Source organism: Hippopotamus amphibius, chromosome 1 (assembly GCF_030028045.1).
Source record: "Hippopotamus amphibius kiboko isolate mHipAmp2 chromosome 1, mHipAmp2.hap2, whole genome shotgun sequence".
NCBI lineage: Eukaryota > Metazoa > Chordata > Mammalia > Artiodactyla > Hippopotamidae > Hippopotamus > Hippopotamus amphibius.
In genome coordinates this window covers 15349675-15376759 of record NC_080186.1, presented here as the reverse complement: position 1 = coordinate 15376759, position 27085 = coordinate 15349675, and the positions used below count along the sequence as shown (strand labels likewise).

At 50.0% G+C, this 27085-nt stretch overlaps 1 protein-coding gene across 1 annotated transcript; it reads right to left on the bottom strand.

Annotated features, from left to right (window-relative positions):
- Positions 1–12922: 12922 nt before the first annotated feature.
- UBXN10 (UBX domain protein 10) lies at positions 12923–14112 on the bottom strand. Its single transcript, XM_057711060.1, has one exon. The coding sequence runs from the start codon at positions 14106–14108 to the stop codon at positions 13263–13265; it is 846 nt and encodes a 281-aa protein (XP_057567043.1). The 5' UTR covers positions 14109–14112; the 3' UTR covers positions 12923–13262.
- Positions 14113–27085: the final 12973 nt, after the last annotated feature.

Below are 27085 nucleotides of genomic sequence, written 5' to 3'. Positions count from 1 at the left end.
CTTAGCGGTGGCCATCCAAACCTGTCTCCCAGCCTCACCCTCCTTTACCCTTCACAGCGACCAAGGGGCCTTTTCAGAACCAACTTCTGATTTGGGTCATGACACACTCCTCTTTGAAAATCTCTGCAGGCTCCCTTTTGCCTAAAGGGTCAAGGGCACAGTCCTTCGCATGGACTTCAGGGTCCTCAACAATCAGCCCACCAGACACTCCTCCAGAAGGACACACCTGGGCACTCTGCACTCACCATTCACAGCAGGCCCTTCCTGGCACCATGCTCATCCCACTGCCTGGAAGGCCTCCCCCCTACCCACTTCTCTGCCTGGCAACCTCCTGCTTCATCATTCAAGACTCAGCTGCAAGGTGACCTGCCCCACCCCCACCCCCCTTTTGTGGCCTCCCCTGACTTTCTTGAGCAGAGGTTCACACACTGCTTGGTGACCAGCAACCTCCTGCCTGGTGAAGGCCAAGATGCTTCCTGTTATTCGAGGGTCAGCCCCTGCCTACCACCCACCTCCCAGCCCCGCCTTCTGCGTGGGGATTGGGTACTGCTGACCAGAGAAGCCTGGCCTTGGGAAATGTCACATGCTCTCTGTTTCAGCTTCCTTAGGAGACTTAGGATACACACTTACCCCAGAGATTGTCCTAGACGTGGAAATTGTATAACTGAAGATTTGAGGATATTAAATACTGTTAAAATGTCTCATCATTTTTGTGATAATAAAATGGAGAAGCACCAGGACCTAGACTTGAAATGTGCTCTGAGCTCTAGCAGAAATGTTCAGCTGCGGGTGGGAGTGGAGGCATTTCAGAGTCACCCACAGGGCTGTCCTTACACAGACTGGATGCTGGGCCCCCTCCTCCCACCCAGAGTGCACCCACCCCTCTGCCCCACTCTGACCCACCCTAGTCACTGAGCATAGTCACGCTTCCTTTCTGAATCTCTGCTGCCTCCTCTATAAGAGGGAGGGGATGATGTCGGCCTCAGAGGAATACCCTGGAAATTAAATGAGAATCTACCCGAGGTTCTCAGTAGACACTAAAACCAAGCTAGATCCTTTCTCCTGTCCCTTCCTCACTTCAGCGAGAAATTTGCCCCGGGTGCCAGAGGCAGCCTCAGAAGGGAGTCCTCAGCTGTGATGGGTGAGGCCAGAGGGTGGGAGGCCTGGGGCAAAACGCAACCCCTTTTCCTCTTCTTTCCACTGTTTAGGGAAAAGCTCTGCCCACAGACACGTCATAGCAAGGGGTTCCGAAGAGGTTCACTCATGCCTGTGACCGCAGACTAGTTGCAGAGGTGGCGCCTTTGCCACACCATCGTTGGTCAGTGCCGGGTGAGTCCACCTACTCGCGTCACTGGGGTGTGGACGGGCCTGGGATCGGCTGAGGTGCTCTTCCAGAAAGCACACCAGGTGGCGCTGCGGAGTAACCAGAGGGCCCGAAGGGAGGGACCTGAGACACGGCACTTGGGAGGGGCAGCAGCAGCCCAGAGGCGGCTATGCTGGGGGGGACCGAGAGCCCTTGGCGACCCCCCAGCCATGGGGCGCAGGCGCCCTGCTCAGGAACACCCCTCCCCAGACTCATCTGCGCACAAGCCAGAGCACCTCCACCCGTGCTCCTTGCAGAGTTTTCGACAAGAGCATTCACCATGTGCCACATTCAGTTCTAGGTGTGTTTTAACCTGTTTTTCTTTCTTTTTTTTTATTGGAATATAATTGCTTTACACTCTTGTACCAGTTTTTGAGGTACACCAAGGTCAATCATCTGTATTCATACACATATCCCCCGTATTCCCTCCCTCCCTCGACTCCCCTCCACCCTGCCCGTCCCAGTCCTCTAAGGCATCATCCATCATCGAGTTGAACTCCCTTTGTTATACAGCAACTTCCCACTGGCTATTTTACAGTGGTAGTATATATATGTCTATGCTACTCTCTCACTTCGTCTCAGCTTCCCCTTCATCCCCCGCCCCCCCAAACCTCGAGTTCTCCAGTCCATTCTCTGCAACTGCATCCTTATTCTTTTGTCACTGAGTTCATCAGTACCATTTTTAGATTCCGTATATATGAGTTAGCATACAATATTTGTCTTTCTCTTTCTGACTTACTTCACTCTGTATGACAGACTCTAGGTCTATCCACCTCATTACATATAGCTCCATCTCATTCATTTTTATAGCTGAATAATATTCCATTGTATATATATGCCACATCTTCTTTATCCATTCATTTGTTGATGGGCATTTAGGTTGCTTCCATGTCCTGGCTGTTGTAAATAGCGCTGCAATAACCCAGAGAAAACCATAATCCCAAAAGAAACATGTACCGTAATGTTTTAACCTGTTTAATTCTCACAACCCTGAGAGCTAAGCACACGAACCACCCTAACGGAAACCCCTGGGCAGAGAGGCGAAATAACTTGCCCCAGGTGACCTGGCTGGTAGGTGGGCAGCCTGGGACTGAGCCCAGGTGGTCCAACCTAAGAGCTGATTTCACCCCGCAGCTTAAATAACTTCCAGGTTATCTCCAGGGGTTCAAGTGTAAATCAGCAGCCCTGGCTTAGAGAAGCTACCACAGGAGGCTGAAGATTCCACTTTCTCTTGGATAATGGACCTTTAGGTTGCCCTCTTCAAGAGGCTCAAACCCTGCTCTTGGGCCATGGGGCTTTCATTCACTTAGTCCATACACGTTTACCAGCCAGCCAGCGGGTGCCAGGGGTACACACAGGCAAGGTCCCAGTCCTCATGGACTTTATATTGGGGTTGGGGTAGCAGCTAACAAGCAAATCCATAAATAAGAAAATTTCAGGTAATGATACAAAAGAAAGTAAAGGCAGGTAGAGATTGAACAGGAGTTGGAGGAGGGGGAGGGGAGAGAGGGGTGAGCAGGTTGGTGCAGCAAGATCATTCTGTACGAAGTCTGAACTGCACGTTTCCTAATTCTGTGCTCTCCTTCAGGCGGAGAAAATGTCATCTGACTTTCACAAAAATCTCTACATACACCCACTCGTACGACCACCCTCTCCTGTCGTAGAGTCAGTCTAAGCACAGGCTGTGCACTAAACAAGGGAAGACTTATTCTCCAAGTGCCAGAGGTTCTGGAGCTCAAGGAGGCTGTCTGCATGCCTTGCTTGCCCACCTGGCCCCAGGTATAAATGATGCAGAAACGCAGGCCCAGTCAGGCTGGGTAGCTGGGTGTGTCGGAGGGCTCTGTGGCAATTGTTGAACTTGAACCTCAATGTTGAGCATTTTCCAGGAAGGAGCCTGTTCATGCTTACAGCTTGGCGGCAGTGCTTGCTTTTAGCCAAGTCTCCAGTTACGAGTAATGAAGACCCAGTCCCTGGCGGGCTGCAGAGTCACAGAACTGAAGGGGTCCTGAGAGATTACCCAACCTTTGTCTTCTGACAGGGAATGTGTAAACCATCCTGGTCCCCAAGCACTATGTCTCTTCTTGGATGTATCTAAGGACAGAGATCACAGAGGGTCCCCAAATGCATTCACCCCATGTCCTCAGGGTTACTGCTCTGCCTCCGGTCATGGTCACGGTGTTTTCATTCTGAAATGTGGTCTCTGAAAGGGACCCGAGCAAGGGCCATTAAAGTATTGGATTACTTATCCGGTGGCTGTCTCCCCTGCAGACTGGGCTTCTGTTCTTGTGAAAAGGGAAGCCTTTAGAGAACAGGAACCTCCCTGTCTTCACGATCCCTCACTGCTAAGAATCTATTATCTTGATTAAGGTAATGAAAGACGTGCTCTGAAATACGTGGATGAGGACCAAAACAGATGGACGGAATTAATCTGTGTTTGCCAGCTCTACCCAGAGCACTGCAAGGACTCTGGAAATCATGCCAAGCTCCTTAGGGGTGGCATCGTGGAGATGTGTCACCATGAACTGGCTGAAGGGCTTGGGTGACCCAGATGACCTAAGTCAGTTCTATGCCTTTGGTGCCGAATATTCGGGCTTTTTTTGTTTTGAAAGGAGAATCTTTTTTTTAATGGTTTATTTATTTATTTAGTTATGGCTACATTGGGTCTTTGCTGCTCTGTGTGGGCTTTCTCTAGTTGTGGTGAGCAGGAGCTACTCTTCATTGCCCGTGCACAGACTTCTCAGTGCGGTGGCTTCTCTTGTTGCAGAGCACGGGCTATAGGTACACAGGCTTCAGTAGTTGCAGAATGTAGCCTCAGTTGTGGTGTACGGGCTTAGTTGCTCCGTGGCATGTGGGATCTTCCCTGACCAGGGATGGAACCTGCGTCCCGTGCATCAGCAGGTGGATTTTTTAACCACTGTGCCACCAGGGAAATCCCTTGAAAGGGGGATCTTTAACAGTTTCATTTGGGGGACGTTGGCACCTACTACGGACAGCCCCATTGCTAGGCACCAGAGGAGTGCAGGATGAATGAGTCATGGGCTGGTGTTGAAGTCACAGCCTTGTCAAAGAGGCCAGCTGTGCACTGGTTCTGGGACACCGCTCCTCCCTTGGCTGGTTCTCTCCTACCCAGCCCTCGGATCCTCCAGAAGCTTCCCCCATCCTCCATCTGTGATTCCATAATATCCTTTAATGTATTCATGAATCCCCAAAACACTTATTGAGCACCTACTGTGTGCCAGGCACTGCTTAGAGGGTTGGCTACTCTGGTGATAATGACAGTTTTCTGTGCACCGATCAGCCACCCTCACTGAATGGGGACGGGGCTTCCTGAGGGCCGTGAGCACATCTTCATTCTTGTGTCCCCAGTCCCCGAGCAAAGTCACTGCTCCATAAACGTCTGTCTGCTCCTAGAGCAAATGAAGAGAGAAATGACAACAATATAAGAGGGGTAGTTTCTCATAGAAAAATGAGCAGTTATCCCTATTTTTACAGGTGTCAGAACATTCTCAATAAACGTTACTTTGTCTGATTCTTCACAACAGGCCCTTGTGAAGTAATCATTTCCACCTGCAGTGGCTGGGTGGGGGCTTGGGAAAGTATGAACCACCCAGCAGAAGGTGGGGTTTTTGATGCCAAAGCCTGTGCTCTTTCTACTCCACGTGGCAGTGTTTTTTCTATGAGAGCTTGGCTGGGGGTGAACATTGAGCTGGGGAAATCCAGGGAAGAGAGAGGTCACTCCTGCAGAGAACTTCAGAGAAGGCGGGGCCTAAGGCTCCTGACAAGCCCAGCGGGGGTGGGTGGGGAGGAAGCCTACGGCCCAGGGCAGGTGCCAAGTCCAGCCACTGGTCTGGCCTGTTGAGAAGGAGCCGAAGAGAATCAAAGACAGTAGGTGTTGGGAGGGACCTTGACATGACCCAGCCCAGCAGGGCTTAGCCTGGGGACCGTTAGCATTCCCTGAGGGCGGTTCTAGAAGGGTGGTTCCCAGGCTCCAACCCCAGAGACTTGAATTCAGACGATCTGGGGCGAATCTTTCTAAATATCTCTAGAGCCTTTGGGATGATGAGGCCCCTTTTAAAGTCCATTCTTCAATGTTTTGCCTATTGGACACAGTCTTGGAGTTCAAAGGCTGTCTGGGAGGCACCCTGGCTAGGCTGCATCAGAGGCTTGCTGGGGGTGGTCTGAATTTTCCCCAGTGCTTGCAGCCTCGCCCTTGTCTGCTAGCTGCACTCCCTGCCCCCCTTTTACACACTGGTCTTCCCACTCCTCTGCCTGAAAATGAAGGGGCAGCTCCGTGGTTGACTGTGAGTGTGTATGTTAACTTGGTCTCTCTTGAGCACCGGGCTCACAGCTGAACTTCCTGAAGGACGGGACTGAGGAATCTAGACTGGTTGGTGCTGGATGCCTTGGCTGACCGGGCCTTGGGGGAATGACTGCAGGAGCATAGCGCAGCCTGAATAGCCAGGACCAAGTCCCAGAGCATTTTCAGTCAGTCCGGGGACTGTCTCCTCGATGCCCCCTTTTCAGTACAGATGGCAGTGGGGGCAAATGCTCTCTGTAGAGTGAACTGATTTCCTGCACTCCAACACTGGCCCTTGCCTCAATCTGCCTCTTGTTCCTCCACCCTCTTTTCAAATCCAAATTAAGAGGTGTTAGAAGACCTAGCCGGGTGGCCCGGGTCCTCAGACTGGTCATTCATGGCTTTAGCCAGGCTCCTGGGCAGTTGAGCATGCAGACCTCCTTCCAAGGCTATTCGTTGTAGATCAACAGGAATATTTGCTGACACTATGGTGCTTAGCTGGTTTCAGACTACTGTCAAATGGGATAAAGGATGAGTATAATACGTACCACATGTGATTTTTTAAAATTTACATGCCAGGACTTCCCTGGTGGTGCAGTGGTTAAGAATCCGCCTGCCAATGCAGGGAACATGGGTTCAAGCCCTGGTCCGGGAAGATCCTACATGCTGCAGAGCAGCTAAGCCCGTGCGCCACAACCACTGAAGCCCACACGCCTCGTGCTTGTGCTCCACAACAAGAGAAGCCACGACTATGAGAAGCCCGAGCACTGCAACAAAGAGTAGCCCCCACTCTCCACAACTACAGAAAGCCCGCGCTCAGCAACGAAGACCTAATGCAGCCAATAAATAAAAACAAATTTTAAAAAGTTTTTAAAAAAAGCAGTAACCTCAAAACCGAAGATACTGCAATGAAACTGTTAGTGTTATATAATCCTTCAAAAAGCAAAGCAGCATCCATAAAGTTTTTTAAAAATATATAATTGGACCTACCTATTTTATCCCTGCAAATCTGTCCAAAAGAAATAATTCAAAAGATGCAAAAAGCTACATAAATGAAGATTTCAGCACTGACTTCTATCGCAAAAACTGGAAATATGTAAATGTTCCCCAAAAGGGAAATAGCTTAATAAATTACAGTACATCAACATGTTGAAATATTACTCAGTCATAATAATTTTGAAGACTATAGAAATTTGGAAAAGGAATATAAAACTGCTGTTTTTGCTAGGATTACAAATGTTAAAAATATGCATGTGTGCCTGCTGGCAAGAACGTAATGTGCAAAATAATGTAATCTTTAAGAATGAGATAATATACACCAAAATATTAACAACGGTTATCTCTGACTGAAAGGATTATGGACGATTTTTCGTTTCCTCTTCAATCTTCTCTGTATTTTTCAAGTTTCCCATTATTAAAAGAAAAACAGCATGTGTTTTGTTTTGGGGGGCAGAGTATAATGGATTCTGGAGAGTAAGCCTCTGCTGCCTGGAAAAGTCATTTATGATGATGATGCATACTGTGGGTTAGCATTTACTTTACTACTTTTTTTTATAATAAAATTAAGTAATACTTCTTTATTAAGTAAATGGATTAGATACCCAGAAGCTGACTGCTTCTCACGACATCTGTGGCTACCTCTCCTGTCTTCACTGCTTACCTGGATTGTAGAAGTAATAGCTTCCACTTGATCTTCCATCTTCCACCTTTGTCTGTTCTCAGCACAGCAGCCAGAGTGCTGATCTGAACATATATGTCAGGGAGACACCTCTGCCGAGCACCCTGCGGTGGCTCCCATTCGACCCAGAGTTACAGCATCTGAAAGGTCCCAAGGGATCTGTCCCTCCACCCCCATCTCTGACAGCTCTACCCCTCCTCCCTGCAGCCACACTGACTGCCCTTCCCTCCAGCAGGCTAGATGCACACCCTCCTTAGGACCAGCAGGCTCCCCACCCCCCAGAACAGCCTCCCCCACCCCGCCCCCCGGCATGGCTGACTCTCATCTTCAAGTTCTCCGCTCAGATGTTGCTTTGCCCATGAGGTCTGCCTTGACCACCCCTGCATGTAAGACCCCATCCTCTATAACACTTCATGCTCTCCAGATCCCCGTCACTCTGCTCTGCTTTCCCATAACCTGTATCCGTTTCTATCATACTATATTATTTATTATGTATATTGTTTCTTTTCTGTCTCCAGGCATTAGAATATAACCTCCATAAGGGCAGGGAATTTGGGCCTGCTCTGTTCACTGATAGACCTAATCCGTGTCTGGCCTATAGGTGCCTATGGATATATTTTGCATTAATTTTTACAGCTAATTTGAATAAGATGAGTTCCTGCTAGGAACTCCGTTAAGAAGGAAAAAAGCGAGCTGAGGCCCAGGCCTGGGTTGGGGAAACTAACAAAGCTCTACAGGGTCTGGACCCAGAGTCTCTGGGACACGGCCCATTTAAGTCCGGTCCGGGTTGACTCCGCAGTATCCCGGGACTGGATGCAGGGTTGGAGTGGAGACAGCAGGGGATTTCCAGGCTGCGCTTCCCCATAGGGAGGATGAGAGTTGCCACCATTCTCCCATGGTCTGTCTGCAGTGGCTGGCCACTCCTGTTAACAGTGGGCTGGGGCTAGAGCAGACCCAGGATGTCTGTCGGTGGTACTCACCAACCAGAGTAGACCCACAAGCCCCACCTCTCTGCTAGAGGGCGGATGTCAGAGAGGTGCAGCTCTCAGCTGGTCCAAGGCCCTACGGCACAGATCTCCTCATGGTAAAGAACAGAAGAACAGGTGGGCGTGGAAATTATGGAACTAGGAGTTTTGTTAATTACACCAATGGAAAGTGATTTTATTTGCCCTCCCAAAAGGAAATGCACCCCCAAATCAGCTGCTGGATTTGGATGAATGGAATGAAGGGAGGCAGGAGAAGGAGGGAGGGAAGAAGAGATATAGATAAACAATGTGTTATTTTATCGGAATAAGGATTTCTTATAAAGTAATCTTGGCTGGTAATCATACTCCTAGAGTTAGACGGTAATTGATTTAACCTGTACATTAAGTGTTAATAGCAAACTTTTTAGTTGCATCTCTTAATTAAAGCAATTAATAGCTTTGAAATTCTCTACACACTTAGTGCAAAAACTTTCATACATTTCTTTCCTATGCACATTGCTTCTGGTCAGGGTTTTTCCCCTACCTACCATGTGCTGGTCTTGTTGCTGGCATGTTTGTTTGTTTTTGCAGAAACAGTCCACATTGGTGATACGGTCAAGCTATGTCCACCTGGGTAAATCCCAACTTGTCAGACTATCTTGCCTTTTCTTTTTTCTTTTTTTCTTTTTCTGGGGGGAGGGGGCATGCCTTGCGGCTTGTGGGATCTTAGTTCCCCGACCAGGGATCAAACCCCGGGCCCTCAGCAGTGAAGGCGCAGAGTCTTAACCACTAGACCACCAGGGAACTCCCTATCTTGCCCTTTCTTTTTCCTTAAGAAAATGGATTGTGTATCCAGAATCTGACCATCTCTCATAACATCTACGGTTACCACCCTGGCACAAGCCACCGCCATCTCTCCTCTGGTTTCTGTCAAAGTCCAGCAGTTGGTCTCCCGTATTCTGACCCCCGACCCCTACAGTCTGCTCTCAACACAGCAGCCAGAGCCCTCCTCTGAGCAGGACCACGGGAAAGAGGCTCGTTTCATCGTACCCACTGGCAGTTGTCACATCAGTTGTTCAACTTCTTGGGATGGGATTTAAGCGCGTCCAAAAATACCTCCGGAGATGCGTGCTTGTGCAGCAGCTGTCCAGGACTGCTGCCGCTTCTTCGGCTGTGTGAAGGCAGAGGCACACCGAGGGACGTCGGCCAGGGTTAGAGCAGCTGCCCTCATCAGGAAAGGAAAATGTCACATCACCAGTGTCGACACAGAATAAAACACCCCATTTTATTTTTATAATGTGAGTGACTGGCTTGTGTGTTGGTGAGTCACCAAAAGTCTGCTTCACTTGGATGCCTAACTCCTCCGCAGTGGCCCCTGACCCTCTCTGCTTCTATGGTGGGGTTTGGTCGGTTCTGGTTTCAGAGCGAAGGTAAGCATGCTCAAAGTTTCACCTTTATTGTGGTGTGTTGCCTCGGTGGACTAAGAAACAGATGCTCCTGCTTAATTCTCAGAATGATTTCCAAACTAATGCTGAAGGGAAGTGATTTAATTTTCTTTGAGATTCTGTTTAAAAGGCATAAAAGTAGATCCGCTGACTATTTAAAAGGCTCATCTAAAATACACCCCAAACCACGGGAAACTGAGCACCCTTTCATCTCAACTTATTATGGAGCCCTTAATTAAAAACTGTGTAAAGAGAAACTTTTTTGCCTTTTGGGGCAGGGTGGCTTTATTTGACACTGGACACCCCTTTCAAATGGTGACAAGAGCGTGAAGGAAAGCAAAGCCTAGCACATGGAATGCCTTACTATTGTCATGCCTGATAGTGAGAGTGGCCTGTCACTAGTCTTAAAAGTTTTTCATTGGAATGGAAGCCTCCAGGCTTGTCTTGTTTTTTTGTTTGTGAAGGATTTTCTAGGGGGAGCTCAGGGGTGACTGCTGGCCCATGGTTCACCTCGCCTCTCTAGCAGGGCTGCCCTGGATTCACAGCCGTGGGCTGGGTCCCCGGGTACTTTCAGGGCAAGGACTGTTGTTGTGTTAGAACCACCTCCATCTGTGGGTGAGAATTTTTTTGGATTCTACTTAATGAGTCACTTCTTTCTCGTGCTGTTCCTGCTGCTGCCAGGATGAGTTTACCTACTGGACTTGATCAAGGGATAGAGTGGAATCACTCGTCATGCAGCTCTGTCCTATGCAAAGTCTACATCCCTAATGAGCAATCTGACTACTGCTGTCACTAGAAGAGGTGGGGAGGAGTCTCCTCTGTGTTTCCACGAGGTGGGGAGAAGATTCGGCAGGGATCCAGCCTGGTCCTCACTCCAGGGCCCTCCCAGATGAAGCTACAGCTGCCGCCTTCAGCTGCTTGGAGCTCACAGTCTAAGATGGTTCCGTGTTGTCTTGCCAACACCCTCTTGCGAGGGTGCCAATGCCCATCAGCAAGAGTGGCACAGGGCAGGCCCTCAAAGACTGTGGGTTAAATGAATGACTCAGGTCTGTGACCGCAAAGTGGGCCAACGTCAGAGCTACCAGGGCCACCAAGAGCTGGGCCCTGGGCTCAGCTTAGCCCATGAGGCCAGGGCACCTGACTGGCAGCACCATCTACAGAGCCAAACACTCTGAAATTCTGACACAGTCTGTTCTTGCCACCCTCAAAAGGAGAGTATGTGGAATGATTTGGGGGAGAAATTCAGAAGTCTTCCCATACAGACAAGCTTAGTGCTCTGATATGAGCTGAAAGCAGGAGCTATGGAAGGGTGGGCATCCGGAGTGCCTGGGGAAGAGGACTGAGATCGAACAGCAGGGCCAAGTGCTTTGCCAAGGAGAAAGCTGAAGACCGGGGTCACGAAGCCCCGTGTCCACTGGTGTAGGTGGCTGAAGTCTTGGGCTGAAAGAAGAAGATGCGCGTCTCCACTGACTCAGTTTCACGCAAATCAGTTTTTATTGTTAGCATTGTCATCTTCTGTTCCCGCAGAAAAAGTTGATTCAAGTGTTTCAAATCTAGCTTTGTTCACATATCCCCAAATATCCTAAAATATTTCTACGCTTTATGCCTTCCTTTTATCCCCCACCACCCCAAAATTCTAAGCTAAATAGCAGCAGCAAACCCTTAAGTGCAGAACATTCTCCTTCAAGCACGCTCCATTTCACTGCAATGTTCTAAAGATTTCCAGCCTGAAGAAACTACCAAGTCCCAGGTGGGTGGGATTTTACTCTTACCACAGGGTAGGGGAGATTTTGTGGGAGGCTCTTCCCCCCCAGCCACCTAAATCAGAGGCAGAGTTCCGTGCTCGAGTCTGGGGTAGGAGGTGAAACCCGTGGACTGTTAAGCACCGGGCTCAAGTCACCAGGCCGTTCTGTGTGGTCAGCAGCTGGGGGATGTGGCCAGTGGTGTGGGCCTGCCCGAGGCACCACCAGCCCCGGCTGACCTTTGCAGTCAGAGGAGCGGCTGACCAAATGGCATTAAGAAATTTTGCCAAACATTCCAAAATAACCTATTCTGGAATGATCTGGGTGGCATGGGATGTAGTTAGGACAGGGCGCGCCTTCTTCAGAGGAACGGATGTCAGTGTTAATCTCCAGGGTCAAGAATGTGTTTGCTGGAGGTAACATTTCCAACCACAGGCCTTATCTATGCACGAGATGCACTTGTTGCTATGCTTCTAGAAGTCCTGCCTTCTCTGTGTACCTAGCAACTGGAGATGCACATCAGTACTTGGGGCTCTGGGAGGACAGGTGTTCCACACTCTGAATGGTGATTTGGCCAGAGAGGGGATCCGGATGAGATGTGGGAGCCTTGCTGAGCTCACAACACAAGGGAACTTTGGCAAATTTCCATGCCACCACTTCAGAGCTGGGAAAACAAGACTCCGGGGTCTGCCACACAGCAGCGGGCATCATGCTGATCGACAAGGTATTTATTTGAGCACACGGTCTCAGCACAGGCACAGCAAAAGGACACCAAACTGAGGCACCCTCTTCCTCCGGGGGATTCTAAATCAGAACACGGGGGCACCCCTGTCATCTCAAGGGAGCCTCTGTGCTTGAAGTAGGGGAGACCCTGAAACTGGGGGATAAAATAATGTGTCCACACCAAGATAAGCCAAGGGGGCCTTTCCCACGAGCTTGCAGTTGTGTGCCATTTAAAGACAAAAGATTCCACCACTGGCAAAAGCAAAGGATGTCAGATGACGCTGGCCTTTCTCAGTTTGGGGAAAATTTTGTGCACAGAGAGTAGCTACCCAAAATTGCAAACCTGGTCAGTCTCCATTAAAAATAAAGTAGCTCCTGGCTAATCCCTGCTTATGGAAGGGATTTACTTTCCAGTTCTTGGACTCTTTCAGAAATACTGATGTATTGGGGGAGTCTGTATTAGCTAAAGACCTATTCTTTCCTCTGAAACCAACTCACACAAACGGTAATCCCTGAGCAACTAGAGTCACCCGAGCCTGGCAAAGGGGCTGCTCCCAAAATAGGGTCAACCGCCTGTTTCTTAAAGACGCCTGCAAGGAATACAAATGCCAGTGCAGTATTTCCTGAAACCTGCTTATTTACCAGACCAGAATCCTCTCAGGGAAGTGTTTAATCCTGCATCAAATACAGAAAGGCAAACCACTGGCTTCAAGAGAGTGCGAGTTCATTGTAAAGGCAAGCAGGTGCTTCAGAAGGGACCCAAGGAGAAAAGAAGAAGGCCTGGTCACAGCTGTTCCAGGAACAGCCTTGGTTACTTGCCAGTTCACTCCAGCGGTGGAGAGAATTTAACTGGAAGAGAATCTTCTTAACACATTTGGCATGTGTGTAGATTTCACTGCTTCAAAGAAGATGCTCTCAGGGTGAGCATCCCAAGAGTCACAGCTGGACCAGGTTCACATGGCACTTGCAACCAAGCTGCCCGGGAGGCTGTGGCGCCCAAGCACGTTCCTTGCTCAGAGACCCAGAACCCCAGCTGGGTGGCTGAGGACTCAGGGCCACCCCTCCCCATCTTCCTGGGAGATGCCCAGCACCGACTTGTTGAGGATTCCACACTCCTGCAGAGACTTGGTGAGGTCAGAGAAACGTCTCCTGGGCACCTCTATCGTTTCAATGCTGCAGTGTCGGTAGGTGGCCTTGTTCTTGTGTTCGGCCACGGCGACAACGGTGTGTAAGTCATCAGTTGGCCGGAAATGGCGGACAAACCTTCGGCCTGACGGTGATCTGACAGCAAGCAGCAGCCTTGGCTCTTGATCTGACGGTTCCTCCAGGTCTCTGGCTGTGTAGGAGCTTTGTTTCTTGGTCCGCACGATGAATTTCCTCTCTGGGGAACAAGGCTGAGCTCGGGAATCTTCTTCACTCATCTTCATGGTGCAGGTCTCCTCTTGGTAAAGAGCCTGGGGGCTGCGCAGTTGCAGGGAGCCGGCTTTTTTAGCAACTGTTTCCAGGGCCCCCTCCTCAAGGGTCTTCCTGTTGATGGAAGGCAGGACTGGGTATTTATTGAGGGAAGAGGACGCCCCTATTGGCACCTGCTGCAGCAGCTCCGGGATCTCATCGGGGGCTCCCTGATTTGGAGATCTGGGTGTGCAGGCTCCCGGTTTCTGGCTGCTGGGCAACTCGCAGGGAATGGCTGGAGTCGGAGAAGATGCTGTGTGGCCGGAGCACCCCTCTGTGCCTGGGGGCTTGCGCAGACATGGCCGGGTACGTCCCTTGGCGGACTTGGGCCTTGTGACGTGCATGGTTAGCGAGTTTGGCTGCCAAATGAAGCTGTCAGCTGCTGTGCTGACAACAGTGCTGCGTTCGGGGGGGGCTATGTTCACAGGCGCTTCTGTGGCCATTGCTCCTCAAGACCCCTAAGGAAGCAGGAGAAAAGAGGAGGCGATGGGTTAAATGTTCTAGGACTCCTGGACCTGAGCCATTCACTCCCCAGGGGCCAGAATAAGGACCAGCCACAATGGCTGGGGTGGGGGTGGGGTTGCAGAGGAGCTTCTCCCGGAATCTCTGGCATCTGGAGAAGGGGTCATTCATTCATTCACTCATTCGTTTGTTCATTCATTCATTCATTCATTCATTCATTTCGGGCATTGGAATATATCAGGGAACCAAAGTCCTTGCAACTTAAATTATTACAGTGAGAAGAGGTTGGTGTTAAGCCCACAAGTAAGTAGATATTTTCAAAGAGTAATACCTGCTATGAGGAAAATAAAGTATTGCACTGGAGAGTGACAAATTATTCTTATGGGGGTGGGGGTGCTTTAAGCTGAGAGACCAGATTGATGAGAAGGAATAAGCCCTGTTACGGTCGAGAGCAGGGCTCAGCTAACTCTTTCTATAAATGGTTTTGGCTTTGGGAGCCACGTGGTCTCTGATCCAACCACTCACCGCTGCCCCTGCAGCACAGGTCAGCCACAGACAATACGTAAGCAGGGACTGCGGCTGTGTTTCGTGTTCTCATGCAACTTTATTTACAAAGACAGGTGAGGGCCTGATTTGGCCCACAGGCCGTGGTTCGCCCACCCCTGCTCTAGGGGGAAAGTGTCCCTGGTGAGGGAAGAGCCAGGAACGAATCCTGAGGCAGGAATCTGCTGGCTCCCAGGGCAAGGAGCTCTCCCCTACACCATCCCGTAGACCTGCAGGCCCAGAAAGCAGTGTTACCCATAGCTGCCTTTGCTCAAAGGAGAGAAAGTAACCCTGTTCAGTTACCCAGCAGGGAAACCAAGCTCAGCCTCACTCAAGAGCTGAGAGCTAGAGCTTCCTGCCACAGACAGCAGGGGGCTCCGACCCGGTGTTCACTGGGAAGGGCCCTCCTCTGCATCCCCATTTTCCCTTTCTTCCTCCATCCTTTCCTTCCTCTTTTCCCATCCACCCATAGCTTGCCCTTACTTTATTTTCCTTTATACCGGCTTTTCATTCAGCCTTGCTGGGTGGCTCTGGGCAAGTCACCTCATGCAATATCCCCCTTTTACTGTGTCACCAGGCTGGGGGGGAGGAGCAGGAGACCCCACTGCTGGTTCACCCACTGGCTGGAACGCACAGGTGGGCACTCAGCTTCTAGACCGGGGTCGGCAATCCCTTTCCGAAAACGGCCAGAGTAAATATTTTCGGCTTCGTGGGCCACAGTCTGTCACAACCACTCATCTCTGCCCTTGTGGTGTGAAAGCCGCCACAGACAGTGTGTAAATGAACGGGTGTGGCTTTGTTCCAAGAAAATTGCCTTTATGGACGCTGGCATTTGAATTTCATATCATTTTCATGTGGCACAAAATCATCTTCTTTTTGTTTTTCTCAACCATTAAAAGTGTAAGAGCCACTGTTAGCTCATGAGCTGCACAAAGATGGTCATGTGGTCTGGCCCGTGGATCATGGTTTACCAAACCCCGTCCTAGGCCAACTCCAAAGGGGCCTCTGGGCACACGCTAATTCCACAGATGTGGGCCGGAAAGGCAGAGCAAATGTCCCAAGGCCACCAAGCCAGCTAGCGGCAGAACCTGAAAGAGAACCCAGGTCCATGACACTTTGTCCTGTTCTCGAGGACCAGATTTGGCCTCTCCCCAGCTCTGATCACATTCCGTCTCCTCGTTAGCTGTTGACATTTCTTCTTCCCAACAACTCTGTTGACACTCGGAGGGCCCCCGTGTTTGTCTCTCCCACACCCTGTATTCGGGGTGCTCACAAGTGCTCGCAAAGCCACACAGAAGCCACGTTCTGCAGCTCGGTGGGAGGCGTGTTTCTCTGTGCAGGCCTAGCACTGCTGAGTCAGGCCCCCTCCCCTTTCCTCGCCATCTCAGCAGCCCCTTCACTAACACGGTTGCATCACCTTTTCTTTCTTCCCAGGCCCTGGTTACGTCCTCCCCAGGACACTGCAACATCTAGGGCTCCCTGCCTCCCTCTGAGCCCTGGCCACCACTGTCGCTGCAGCTTTCTCCACCTGCAGCCTGACCAGCCCTCTCCCAGCCCTCGAGAGACCTTCTGGGAGCTTCCCAGAGCCTTGTGGTCCCCAAGAAGCTGCATGTTCGGGAGCAAAGGGCACAAGACCCAGTGTCATAAGACCTGGGTTCTGCTTCAGGCCCTGCCAAGAGTCAGCTGGGTGACCATGGGACAATCATTCTATCTTTCTGGTACATCGCTTTCCTCATCTATAGAATTAGCTACGTGACCTTGAAAACATTATTTAACTACCTCTAAACATCAGTCTCTTTCTCTGCAACATGAGGACAGTAATATGAAACATGGTAGGTAAGGCTGTAAAAACCAGGCTTGGCGCACAGTAAAGCCTTAATGAAGTGGTAACGTTTCTCTGCTTTTGGTTTTCTGTTTGTTTAGTGCTTTCGATTATTTTAGGTCCAAAAGTCTTATCTGTTGCTTCAGAGCTTTTCCCCAGGGTGTCTGTAGTGGGTCTACTGCCAGTCACCTCTAACCAGCTGGGTGACTCAGGGGACCTGTGCCTGCCCCACCCACTTCACAGAAATGTCAGAAGGTTGACACCAATGAGCTAGTGCCTATGAAACTGCCTCCAGAAATGCATTCTAATAGGTCCCTTCTAATCCCACACTTTTATTTATTTATATATTTATGCATGTATGTATCGCCCACGCCACACGGCCTGTGGGATCCTAGTTCCCCAACCAGGGATGGAACCTGGGCCCTCGGCAGTGACAGCGCAGAGTCCTAACCACTGGGAGTTCCCCCTAATCCCACACTTGAATCATATACTTACTTCCCATTCACTTACTCCAAGCTATCTTCATCAGACGATGCTGAGTGCTGCAATTCAAGCCCCTTAGCTCTTCACCCTAATCATCCCACTCTGTGTGTATTACCATCATTGCCTAATTTTAGGGCGTATCCCATTCCTCTCCACTAAAACCACAACCAAACAAAACACAGTAATCCTATGTACTCCTGAAGTCCTACTCAGTTCAGAGCCTGCTCTGCCTTTCTTAACTGCAAGGCCTGTGTCTGCTCCATTCTGCTCACGGAACCTGCCTTTCCACGCTCCCATTTCCCGTTTCCAGTCTTTCACACTCAGTCTGGCTGCTGGGAGTTCGGGAGCCTTCTCCTTGGCATCAAAAAAGCCTGCCCAGCTCCTTGTTAATTTAATCTATTTTCTGATCAACTGTGAAGAATGTGGGGGGTTTCCCCCCTTTAATTTTAAAGTCTTTCCCTTGTAATTAAGCAGCTCTGTACTTTAACTCGGGGTCGCATGGGGAGGTCATCACTGTCCAACTGTTCTGCCAAAGAGAAGCTCAACTGGTAAACCGACTCCCCCTCTCTGCCCACCCTCCCCCCTTGAGGAAGGGCTATTAATTTGCCACAGCTTCTACAAAATTATCATAGACTTGGCTTCTAACTCCCACACACGCCTCAGGAAGGTTTAACTGTCAGTAAGTTTGGTAACTTAGAAACCTCTTCCTTAACAACTTTGATGAGGAGAGTCATGTGTTCTCACAGGCTCTCTGCTGGATTATTTTTAACAGTAAAACTTCAGTGTGTGCATGCACTTTCTATACCTTTTGGTGCTATATAATTATCCATGTTCAGGGGGTGTCATATTCAAGACACCCTGGTCATAAGATAACATGCCTGCGAGCTATCTCAGAGAAAAACCTCAATTATGACTAATTCCTATGAGCCCACTCATGGTTATTTAGAGACTAACACCTCCTTCAGGTAAAACCGTTCCATCGAACCTGCTTTCATAACCCGCTGCCTCCTCTCCAGCACAGGGACCATCTGTTACATGCAGGGAGCATCCACTCTCCCCAGCTTCTCCCACATGGAGAGGGGAGGTGGGGGAAACAGGTGTTTTGGGGACCTGGGCCAACGGTGCCTTTATATTCACACCTTGGGTCTCAAACTCTGCCTGCCCGGCTCAGCCCAGGGAGGCTTCTGCCACATCCACCATCAACCCTGCCCAGCTCAGCTCACCACCTCAAGGCCTGGCAGACTCTCAACCACAAAGTGATTTGACAAGATCTAGGCGTAGGCTTCCCTCAAGCTGCCAGTTGAATAGGCAAGTGGCCTGTTTACTTAAACATAATAGCTGCACCCCAGAGGCCTGCTAGGAGTCAGGAAACAAACATTGATAACTGTTCCCAAGGAACTGCCAAAAGGGCAGGTGCCCATTCCTTAAGATTAATTGCCAAATCAACTGGAAGGAAGGAAAACTGGATAGGAGAAGCTAACGCCATCTTCCTGCTTTCCAAAGGCTCCCACCTCCCTCCACGGGGTGAGACCACCCTATTTCACTCACAACCCAAAGTCAAGCCTACAATAAATGCAATAAAATATAACCGCCCACATACCATCTGTTGGTATGCACCAAGGATGCATACATTTGAATTGGTCTTTTAAAAATGTTAATCAGTTAATACTATCCCCTGCCAACCCCCACCCCTCCTTGTGAGGCTTTCAGGATGAAAAATCTCAGAAGAACCAACAGGAGATGGTAGTTGGCCTGAGAATGAGAAAACTTTGGTACCATTCCCAGTTCTACCCAGGACTAATAATTAGAATACAATGTCCTATGCAGAGTGCCACGTTTAAAAGGGGGAGTGGAAAAATTGCCACAAGCCACCAAGTGATCAAAGGTTTGGAAAAGGAATTGGGGATGATTCCAACAGCAGTGCGGAGCTGGGACTGGGGGTAGGTGGAGTATTCAATTATTTTCCAGTACTGGCGGGTCTAGAAGAAGCAAGATTAGGCAGCAGGAGCGAGGTGGGAGGAGGGGCAAGAAAGAGCCTCTAGAAAGTGAGCGTTGACTTGGGTGAAAGAGCACGGGTCTGGGGGAGGCTCAGATCTGGTTCCCGTCTCTCTGCGTGACAGGACGTCCCCTTGTCCCTCTGGGTCTGTGTCCGGTCTGTACTGCCCCGCCAGGAGGGCATGGCCCAGCGGTTTCCTAGGTCCCTCGGCTTCCGCAGAGCCCGGGAGCTGTCCCATTCCGGCAAAGGTGAGCTCTGGCCGGCCTGGCTTTGCTCCTGGGGAGGAGCCACTTCCCTCCTGGCCCCTGGCCTGTCTCCCGGGATTCGCCCCTAGGGCCGAGCCTGGGGAGGCCCGCCCGGGCGACGTGCCCCGGGGAGCTCGGGTCTGGCCTCTCTCGGCCCCTCCCAGGCCCCCGGGAGGACGAGGACAGACCCGCGGGCCGGCCGCCGGCCACGCTCACCTCGCCGCTCCGCTCCATCCGCCGCAGTCGCCGGGCTCCGTCCCGCGGGTAAACAGCCCGGGTCTCCCGGGCAACCGCGCGGGTGGGCGGCCACGTGCTTCCGGTCTGAGCGGAACCGGCCCGGGCGGGGCTGGGCGTGGGGGCTGAGACCCTGGGAGGCGACAGGGTCTGGACCCCGGACTGGCCTCGCCTTCCTGCCTCCTCTCTTCCTCACCTCTCCTATCTCGCTGTTCATCTCCTGGGGGAGAGGGCGTCCAGCGGGAGGAGAGCCCTGGCCTGGGGGCTGGAGGTGGCAGGCCCTCCTGCCTTGAACACGTTTTGTGACCTTGGATCAGGCCCTGACCCTCTCAGTGTCCTGGTTTTCAGTCGAAGCTGCTGGACTGATTCTTGCGAACCCTAGAATCTGAGCAGCTGCTTTTAGGGCATCTGTTTGAGTCCGGGACCACTTATCTGCCTTACCTCAGTGCCACCCTTTCAACATCCGTTCCTTGACCTCATTTCCCCATCAGCCTCCCGCTCCTGGGCCACATCCGAAACCCTGTTGTGACTACATCTGCACCTGCTTTGACCCTCCTGACCACGACCTCCTCTGCTTCCTGGCAACTCCAGCCACTTCTACCACGCTTGTCTTTCAACATCTTCCAGATGCCTGTCCATTGCCCTTTCTGCTTTCTCCATATCAACCTGCTTCTTTCCTACCCCGTGCGTCCAAGCTCCATTACCTCAGCTTTTCCCTTGCAAGAATCCGTGCCCGTGTCCTCCTGTCTTTCCATCACTGCCACCTGATGAAACCCTAACCAGTCCACCTTCACCAAGGTCCTGAGGCAATCTTGACCAGCCACAGGCATTGATGTCATGGGAACACGTGATCTTCAACCTCGGTTGGACCCTCAACCCTAGACAGAAATCCTTCCACTTTCCCCAGCCCAATTTTTAAAAAAAATTTTTTAGGACCTAGCCCCAGCCCAATTTTGACTCCTTTCTCCTCAGTGGCTATTTCAAACCTTGTCCTCTCTCCTGAAATCTCTCACCTCTCCCCGTTCCTCCTCCTGCTCAGAAGATATCCTTACTTCTGTCTTCAGAGAGAAAATAGAAGCCATCATATGGAAACGTTTTCAGCTTTCTGCCCTCAGACCTATACAAGCTTGCCTACTTTTGTCTCCTTGCTTTCCTTCCTCCCTCTGGTTCCTATGGGAGGGGACCCATGCTCTGATTCTGTCCGAGACTGATTGCTGCTCCAGGGCTGCCCTGAAGTCTGTCCCCTGCCACGGGGTCACACCTGTACCCGCCCTTATCATACTCCAGGCCTTTGCTCCTGCTGTCCCCTTGCCTACAAGATTCTTCTCCGCACTCCCCAACCCTTCATCCCCTTCCTTTGCCTAATGCCCACTTACCCTTCAGATCGCAACTTAATAGATGAAGGTTTTCTTCCAAGATGGAATTAAGATAGCTTCAGAAGGAGTCCTAACTGGACACTTGTCTGCCGGGCCCCGTTCTAGACTCTAGGAATTTGCAGAGGAATAACTATTGACTATATTATTAGAAGATAATGTTAGGAGACATTCAAGAGCCATATCATCAAAGGAAAGAATTCAGATTCACTACCTAGCCTGATGGCAAAACATTTGCTCCCTTGTTTATCCTGGACAGACAAGACACAGGACTGTAATAGAGCATAGCTCCGACTGTCCTGCAAGATGTTCACAGTTGGCTGAGAAGACAAGTTGCACAGCCATAAGGTGTTACAAATCAGATTCTTTTCAGTACAGTTTGAGCCAAGGGTGGAAGAGCAGCACAGGCTGGACGTGATTATTTGCCAAGTGATTGGCACGGACAGGAAGTTCTCTGGGGGCCTGGGCAAGAGGGGATGGTTTCAGCACTGGTGTTCCTGCCTGTCTCAGAAAAGAAGCACCTGATCTGTGGGAGCTGCTGGCAAGGGCCTGGGCTGGGCAGGCCTCCTGCTAGGGTCACCCCCTCACCCACTCTGCACATCTAGGGAGGCATCTAAGGACCCAAGAGGGTGCAGGAGGTGAAGGTTTTCAGAGCTGATGGTTTTGCAGCTCTGTGCTGGCGGCTTATTTCTTGTAAATGATTCTGTCAGAAATATCTAAGCAAGGCTCTTCAGCCCTTCAACGCCCACCCAAAAAAGATTAAAGTGGATTCTTCATCAGCTATTTTAATATCACCTAAGAATTATGCAATCTTTTGGAAAATCAAATTGGCTTCTCACCCCGTTTGTGTGTGTGAGTGTGTTTCTGTGTGTGGATGTGTCTCTGTGTGGGTACACAGAGAAACAGCGCTTGTGCCTAGGGTCCGCTTCATCTTCAGCAGTGTGTGGCTTTTGCTCCCAGGGGCCGTGGAATGCACAGCCCTAGGGGGAGGCTGGAGGGAAGGGAAGGAAAGGAAGCTGGCCAGCCAGTTGCTGTGCCTGCCTGCTCTTTGAAGAGAGGGCTGACTCTGCTGCCTTTGCCTCGCCTCCTTTTTTGAAGAGGATGTCTATAAAGGATGAACCCTATAATGCCAGGTTCCGGCACACATACAAAGTGGCTTCTCGGTAAACGTGGCCAAAGGCCCCTGCCCTGCCAGTTTAAATGTGCATTCACTTCCTTTCCAGCCAGGGGTCTCTCTGCTCCCCAGCTGTCTTCCTGGGCCCCAGGCAGCTTGCTCCCCAAATGGGCCCTCAGCTTTTTCATCTCCAGGGTCTTTGCACATGCCTGCCCGACTCTGCTCCCTTCCTCGAAGTTAACCCAAACTTACGGATCGTTCAAGGCCCATCTTAAAAGTCACCATTTTCTTGAAGGCCTTTCCTGACCATCCCCCCGTGCACCCCCCACACCCTGACACCCCTCCTGTGCTTTTTTCTGATCCTTGTTGTCCAGTGGAACATGCCCAAGATGACACCATGGCCGCCCACTAGGTCAACTCCTCTCATCTTCATGACTCTCCTCCCTGCCAGTGTAGTTGTAGAAAATAATTGAACCTTAGGGCTCCCAAGTGAGTGATCAGCAGAGAGGTCTGAGAACCCCAGTCCAGCTGATTCCAAAGCCCACCCTGTACCCCAGAACCCCGTGTCCCACCCCGGCATTCCCACCTGGCACTTTCCCTGTACCTGCCCAGGGCTGGTCATGGGGTTGCAGGCATGTCCTCTGGAGTCAAGGCTTGAGTTTGAATCCCAGCTCCACCACTTGCTAGCTGGAGACCTTGGGTAACTGCTTTAACTTCTCTGGACCTCAGTTTTCACATCTGTAGAATAGGATTGTTGTGAGGGTGAAATGAGATAACACGTGTAACTGTCTTAGCACAGTGCCTGGCATGTGGTAAGTGCTTGGTGAGGGTTAAGTTCACTATCCCGTTGTTCTCATCTCACACTGCACATCTCCTTCAGTAGGTTATGAGCTCCTTGTGGTCAGGAACCTGCCTGTGTTTGAGTCGCCTGCTTTGCCCACACCATGCTTGCTTTGTGGTAGGTGCTTAGCAAATGAGAATTAAATTAATGATGATGGTGATGCTGATTGCATTTTCTGTAAGAGACCTTGCAAGTTGCCAGTTGATATCCACCCAAGGGTATGTGGCATGAAGTCTAAATGACCTCTCCTGGGGCCAGGCTGAAGGCAGGAGGTTCAGTTTCTTAGCAGCTTTTCCCCAAAGAGCAATTGGCCTTTTTTTTTCTTTAACTAGCGACTTGTAGATTTTGGAGTCTGTACCGTGACCTGCTCTGTCTGTTCTCAATCCCATTAGATGTGTCGATTGAGATCATGGATAACCTTCAAGCAGAAGGTGAACTGGGTGGATCTTCTGGTAAAGAGGCCAAGAGGCTGCCACAGTTAGTCATGCCTCCCGATGAATCAGCTCCCTGAGGGCACTGCAAGAGAGAAGTTTCTAGAAAATGAAGTTTGCCCCTTGAAGTACAGCAGTTGTTTTTTTTAAAAAATATTATTTCTGCCATATTATTGGAAAATGTCCAAAAACGTATTGCCTACTCTTCCTAGTGTTCTTCAGCAAAACACATCAGGCATGGTAACTCACCTTGGTTACTGTTGACCAAGTGCTTTCGCCATCGGGAGCTTGTTGAATCTTGCTGCAATCTGTGGGGGGCCAGGATTACCTTCTCCACCTCACAGATGCAGACACCAGGGCTCAGGGAACTTCAGTGACTCTGCCAGGAAGCGGTCGTCTCTGCACAGTGCAACCTCTTCTCGCAGCCTGGAAGGCAGTTACTATGCTCCAGGGGCAATACGGTTGACGTGGCTAGAGCCATCTGCCCTGCACTTGTGGCCCCAGGTTCATGGGCTTGGTCAGTTACCCTTTTAATCATTCCTGTCTCTCTCTCTTGCCTTCCTGCTAAGAGCAGCCACTCTTTTTCTCATTTCTGTTCAACATCTGGGCTTGAGAAAAAGAGGCTGATACTCTTGCTAGAATTTTGTCTGAAAAAGGAGCATTGTGCCATGTGCTTGGATGCCCAGGGTCATCTCCGGTTTTGTTTTCTCAGCTGTGTTTTGGATAGTTGCAGGGCTTGGCTCAGTGACCCACAGGTGAGCAAGAGAACTGCTCAGGGGTTCGGGGTGCTGCCTTTGGAGTCAGACACACCTGGGCTAAGCCCTGGCCCTGTCAATTTGCAGGCCAACGTACCTACCCTCTGCCAGTCTCTATCCTCTCATCCGTGAATTGGGCTTGATCATCTGTGCCTCTTTGGGAGGAATGAAAAAGGATTTGAGGAGGTAATCCACGTACCAGGCTTAGCCCCATCCTGCTCCTCAGTGGGTTGTAGTTTTGTTCTTATTTCTGTGACTTGAAGCACACTAGGCCTCGGATCTTTCATTCATTCATTATTCCTCAAATGTTTATTACTGCCCTTCTCTCTATGTGTAGTTTCCTTTATCTGCAAAACGAAGATAATAACAGTACTGTATCTAGCTGAGGACTAGATAGGAGGACTTAACGAGTAAACATATGTGAAGTGCTCAGAGCTGTGCCAGGTGTAAAATAAATGTGATACATACGTTACCCATCATCATCATTAGTACCGGTTTGTGCCAGGCACTGGGCTAGTTAGACTCTAGGTGAACAAAATAGAATTACCTTTGACTTGTGGATCTCACAGGCTCTTTCCTCCTTATTTTCTCCATGGGGAGAAAAGCCAGCCAGTGTTTCATCACTGCCCACGTAAGATGAATTGATGGGTTGAGAGAGTCACTCTTAGGGACCTGCCAACTTGCTGCCTGCTGCCCTAGAGGCTAGCGTAGGAGTCACGCATCCCTCCTTCCCTCCATCTCCCTCTTCATCAAGTCTCCGGGCCTCTGGCCCTGTGCTCTTGGCTTCGGTTCAGCACAATTCAAAGCACCTGTAAACGATTAGTCAGAGGGAGAGAAGCGTGTCCATCTTGCCTAAGTCATAGCTGTCGAGGTCAGTGTCTGTGAAAAGCCTCCGTAACCTTCAAAATGCCTCACAGACAAGAGGTCTACCTAGGGAGCCCAGCAAGGTGGATTTGGAGTTAGGCAGCAGGGGTCAGCCCTGGCCCCGCCACTTGGTAGCTGTGGGGCTCTGTGTCAGGTCACTTCTCCTCTCTGAGTTGATTTCTCAACTGTCAGATGCAGAGTGAAAGGTCCTGCCCGGTAAGGTTGTAGTGAGGAGTAAATAGGAGCAGAATACACGTTTAAGGTCATTCTAGTTCCTCTCAAATGCCTCCATCCTTTTGGAGGTGAGTCCCCTGCTCCTTTCTCTGAGTTCAAAGGCATTTATTTACACAACAACGAGAGCAACGCTCATCAGTCTACACAGACTTAGACTGGCCTCCCCAGACGCAGACCCTGAGGTGGAGAAGTACATTTCCAGGAGGCTTCCTGGAGAGACGCCTGTGCGGAAGTGAATAAGGCGAAGTCGGGGAGCAGGAGAAGCTGACATGTGGAGGCAGTTACCGAGGCCACAGCTGGTCCCCCAGGGAGCTCAGGGCCTGGGATGGCCTTTCAGAGCTGTCCTGAAGGAGGCAAGGGGGCAGCCCTTTATTTTTTTTTAATTTTCTTTTATTAAAGTATAGTCCACATACAATATCATGTTGATTTCGGGAGTACACCGTGCTGACTGATGCAATACATTCTGACATGATCACCACGATACGTGTATTAACCATCTGTCACCACACAAAATTATTACACTGTTATTAACTATAGCCCTCATGCTGTATATTACATCCCTGTGACATTTTATAACTGGAAATTTGTATCCCTTAATGCCCTTCACCTCTTTCATCCAACCCTGTACCTCCTTCCCCTCTGGCAACCACCTGTTTGTTCTCTGTATCTATGACTCTGTTTCTGTTTTGTTTTGTTTGTTCATTTGTTTTTTAGATACCACATATAAGTGAAATCATATGGTACTCGTCTCTCTCTGTATGACTTATTTCACTTGGCATAATACTCTCTAGCCCCATCCGTGTTGTTGCAAATGGCAAAAATTTTATTTTTTTATGGCTGAGTAATATTTCATTTTATATAGATATAGATATAGATATCGATACTTAGGTTGGTTTCAAATCTTGACTATTGTAAATAATGCTGCAGTGAACATAGGGGTCATACGTCTTTTTGGATTAGTGTTTTTGTTTTCTTTGGGTAACTACCCAGAAATGGACTAGTTGGATCGTGTGCTAGTTCTATTTTTAATTTTTTGAGGAACCTCCATACTGTTTTCAACAATGGCTGCACCAATTTACATTCCCACCAACAGTGCAAGAGAGTTCCCTTTTCTCAACATCTGGGGGGTCGGGGTTTGGCCCTTTAAATCATCACCCCAACCAAAGTCTACTCCTACCCCCATCACTGGGCAGGGTCACAGGCTTTGATCAGACAGGCCCCTGCAGCAGAGGCAATGCCCAGTGAGTGAGTGGGAGTGTCAGGAACAGCTGATATCCCATCCCTAAAGAGGGGACATGCCAGAGACTGGGCCAAGCATTCAGGAAACAATGGAGAACCAAATAGAATTTCTGCCCCCATGGGCCTTTCCATCTATGTGTGGTCTATATTTACCTATTTGGTCTCTGGCCAGCATAGAGGCCCTCCTTGGGCCACAGTCTTGTCTGATTAGAAGAACGCATAGTTGGTGCTTAATAAGAGTCTGCACCATCTCATTACTGGTAGTGCACCCAGGTCCGTTTCTTTGTCTCTCCAAAACGTCACCACCCGCTCTTTTGAAAGATATGCATCCCTTCATCATGGGCTAAACCATCACACAGTTATTTTTTCACACTCAAAAGAGACAAAGGAAGCCAGCCTGTAAGATGGAACCTAATTTAAAAGCATCCCATGCAGCATCTGAAACGAAGGCTGGCTGGGACCAGGCCTGGTCAGGGCCCAGCCTCGCAGCATCCACCAGGATCTTGCCAATGAGGGCAAAAATAGCAAACTCTCCCAGGATGCTTCAGTAGGATGCTCGTTTTGAAATTTTCCTGGGAAGCTTTGCCACAGGCTGCAAATCTAGCTGACGCTCTACATTCGCCAAATCCTCTAGGTTCCGCTGGGCTATTGTTCATACTCCAAGTCCTGACTTATCAGATTTAGCCTGATTTATGATGGGGTGCGTAAAAACCACTTGTATTTAAAGAGAGCTGTTGACTGACTGATGGGGGCTCCATGTGAGGTCATGGGACCCTGAGCCCAC

Coding starts and splice junctions, on each gene's coding strand:
- UBXN10 (XM_057711060.1), bottom strand. CDS start 14,108: ATGGCCACAGAAGCGCCTGTGAACATAGCCCCCCCCGAACGCAGCACT.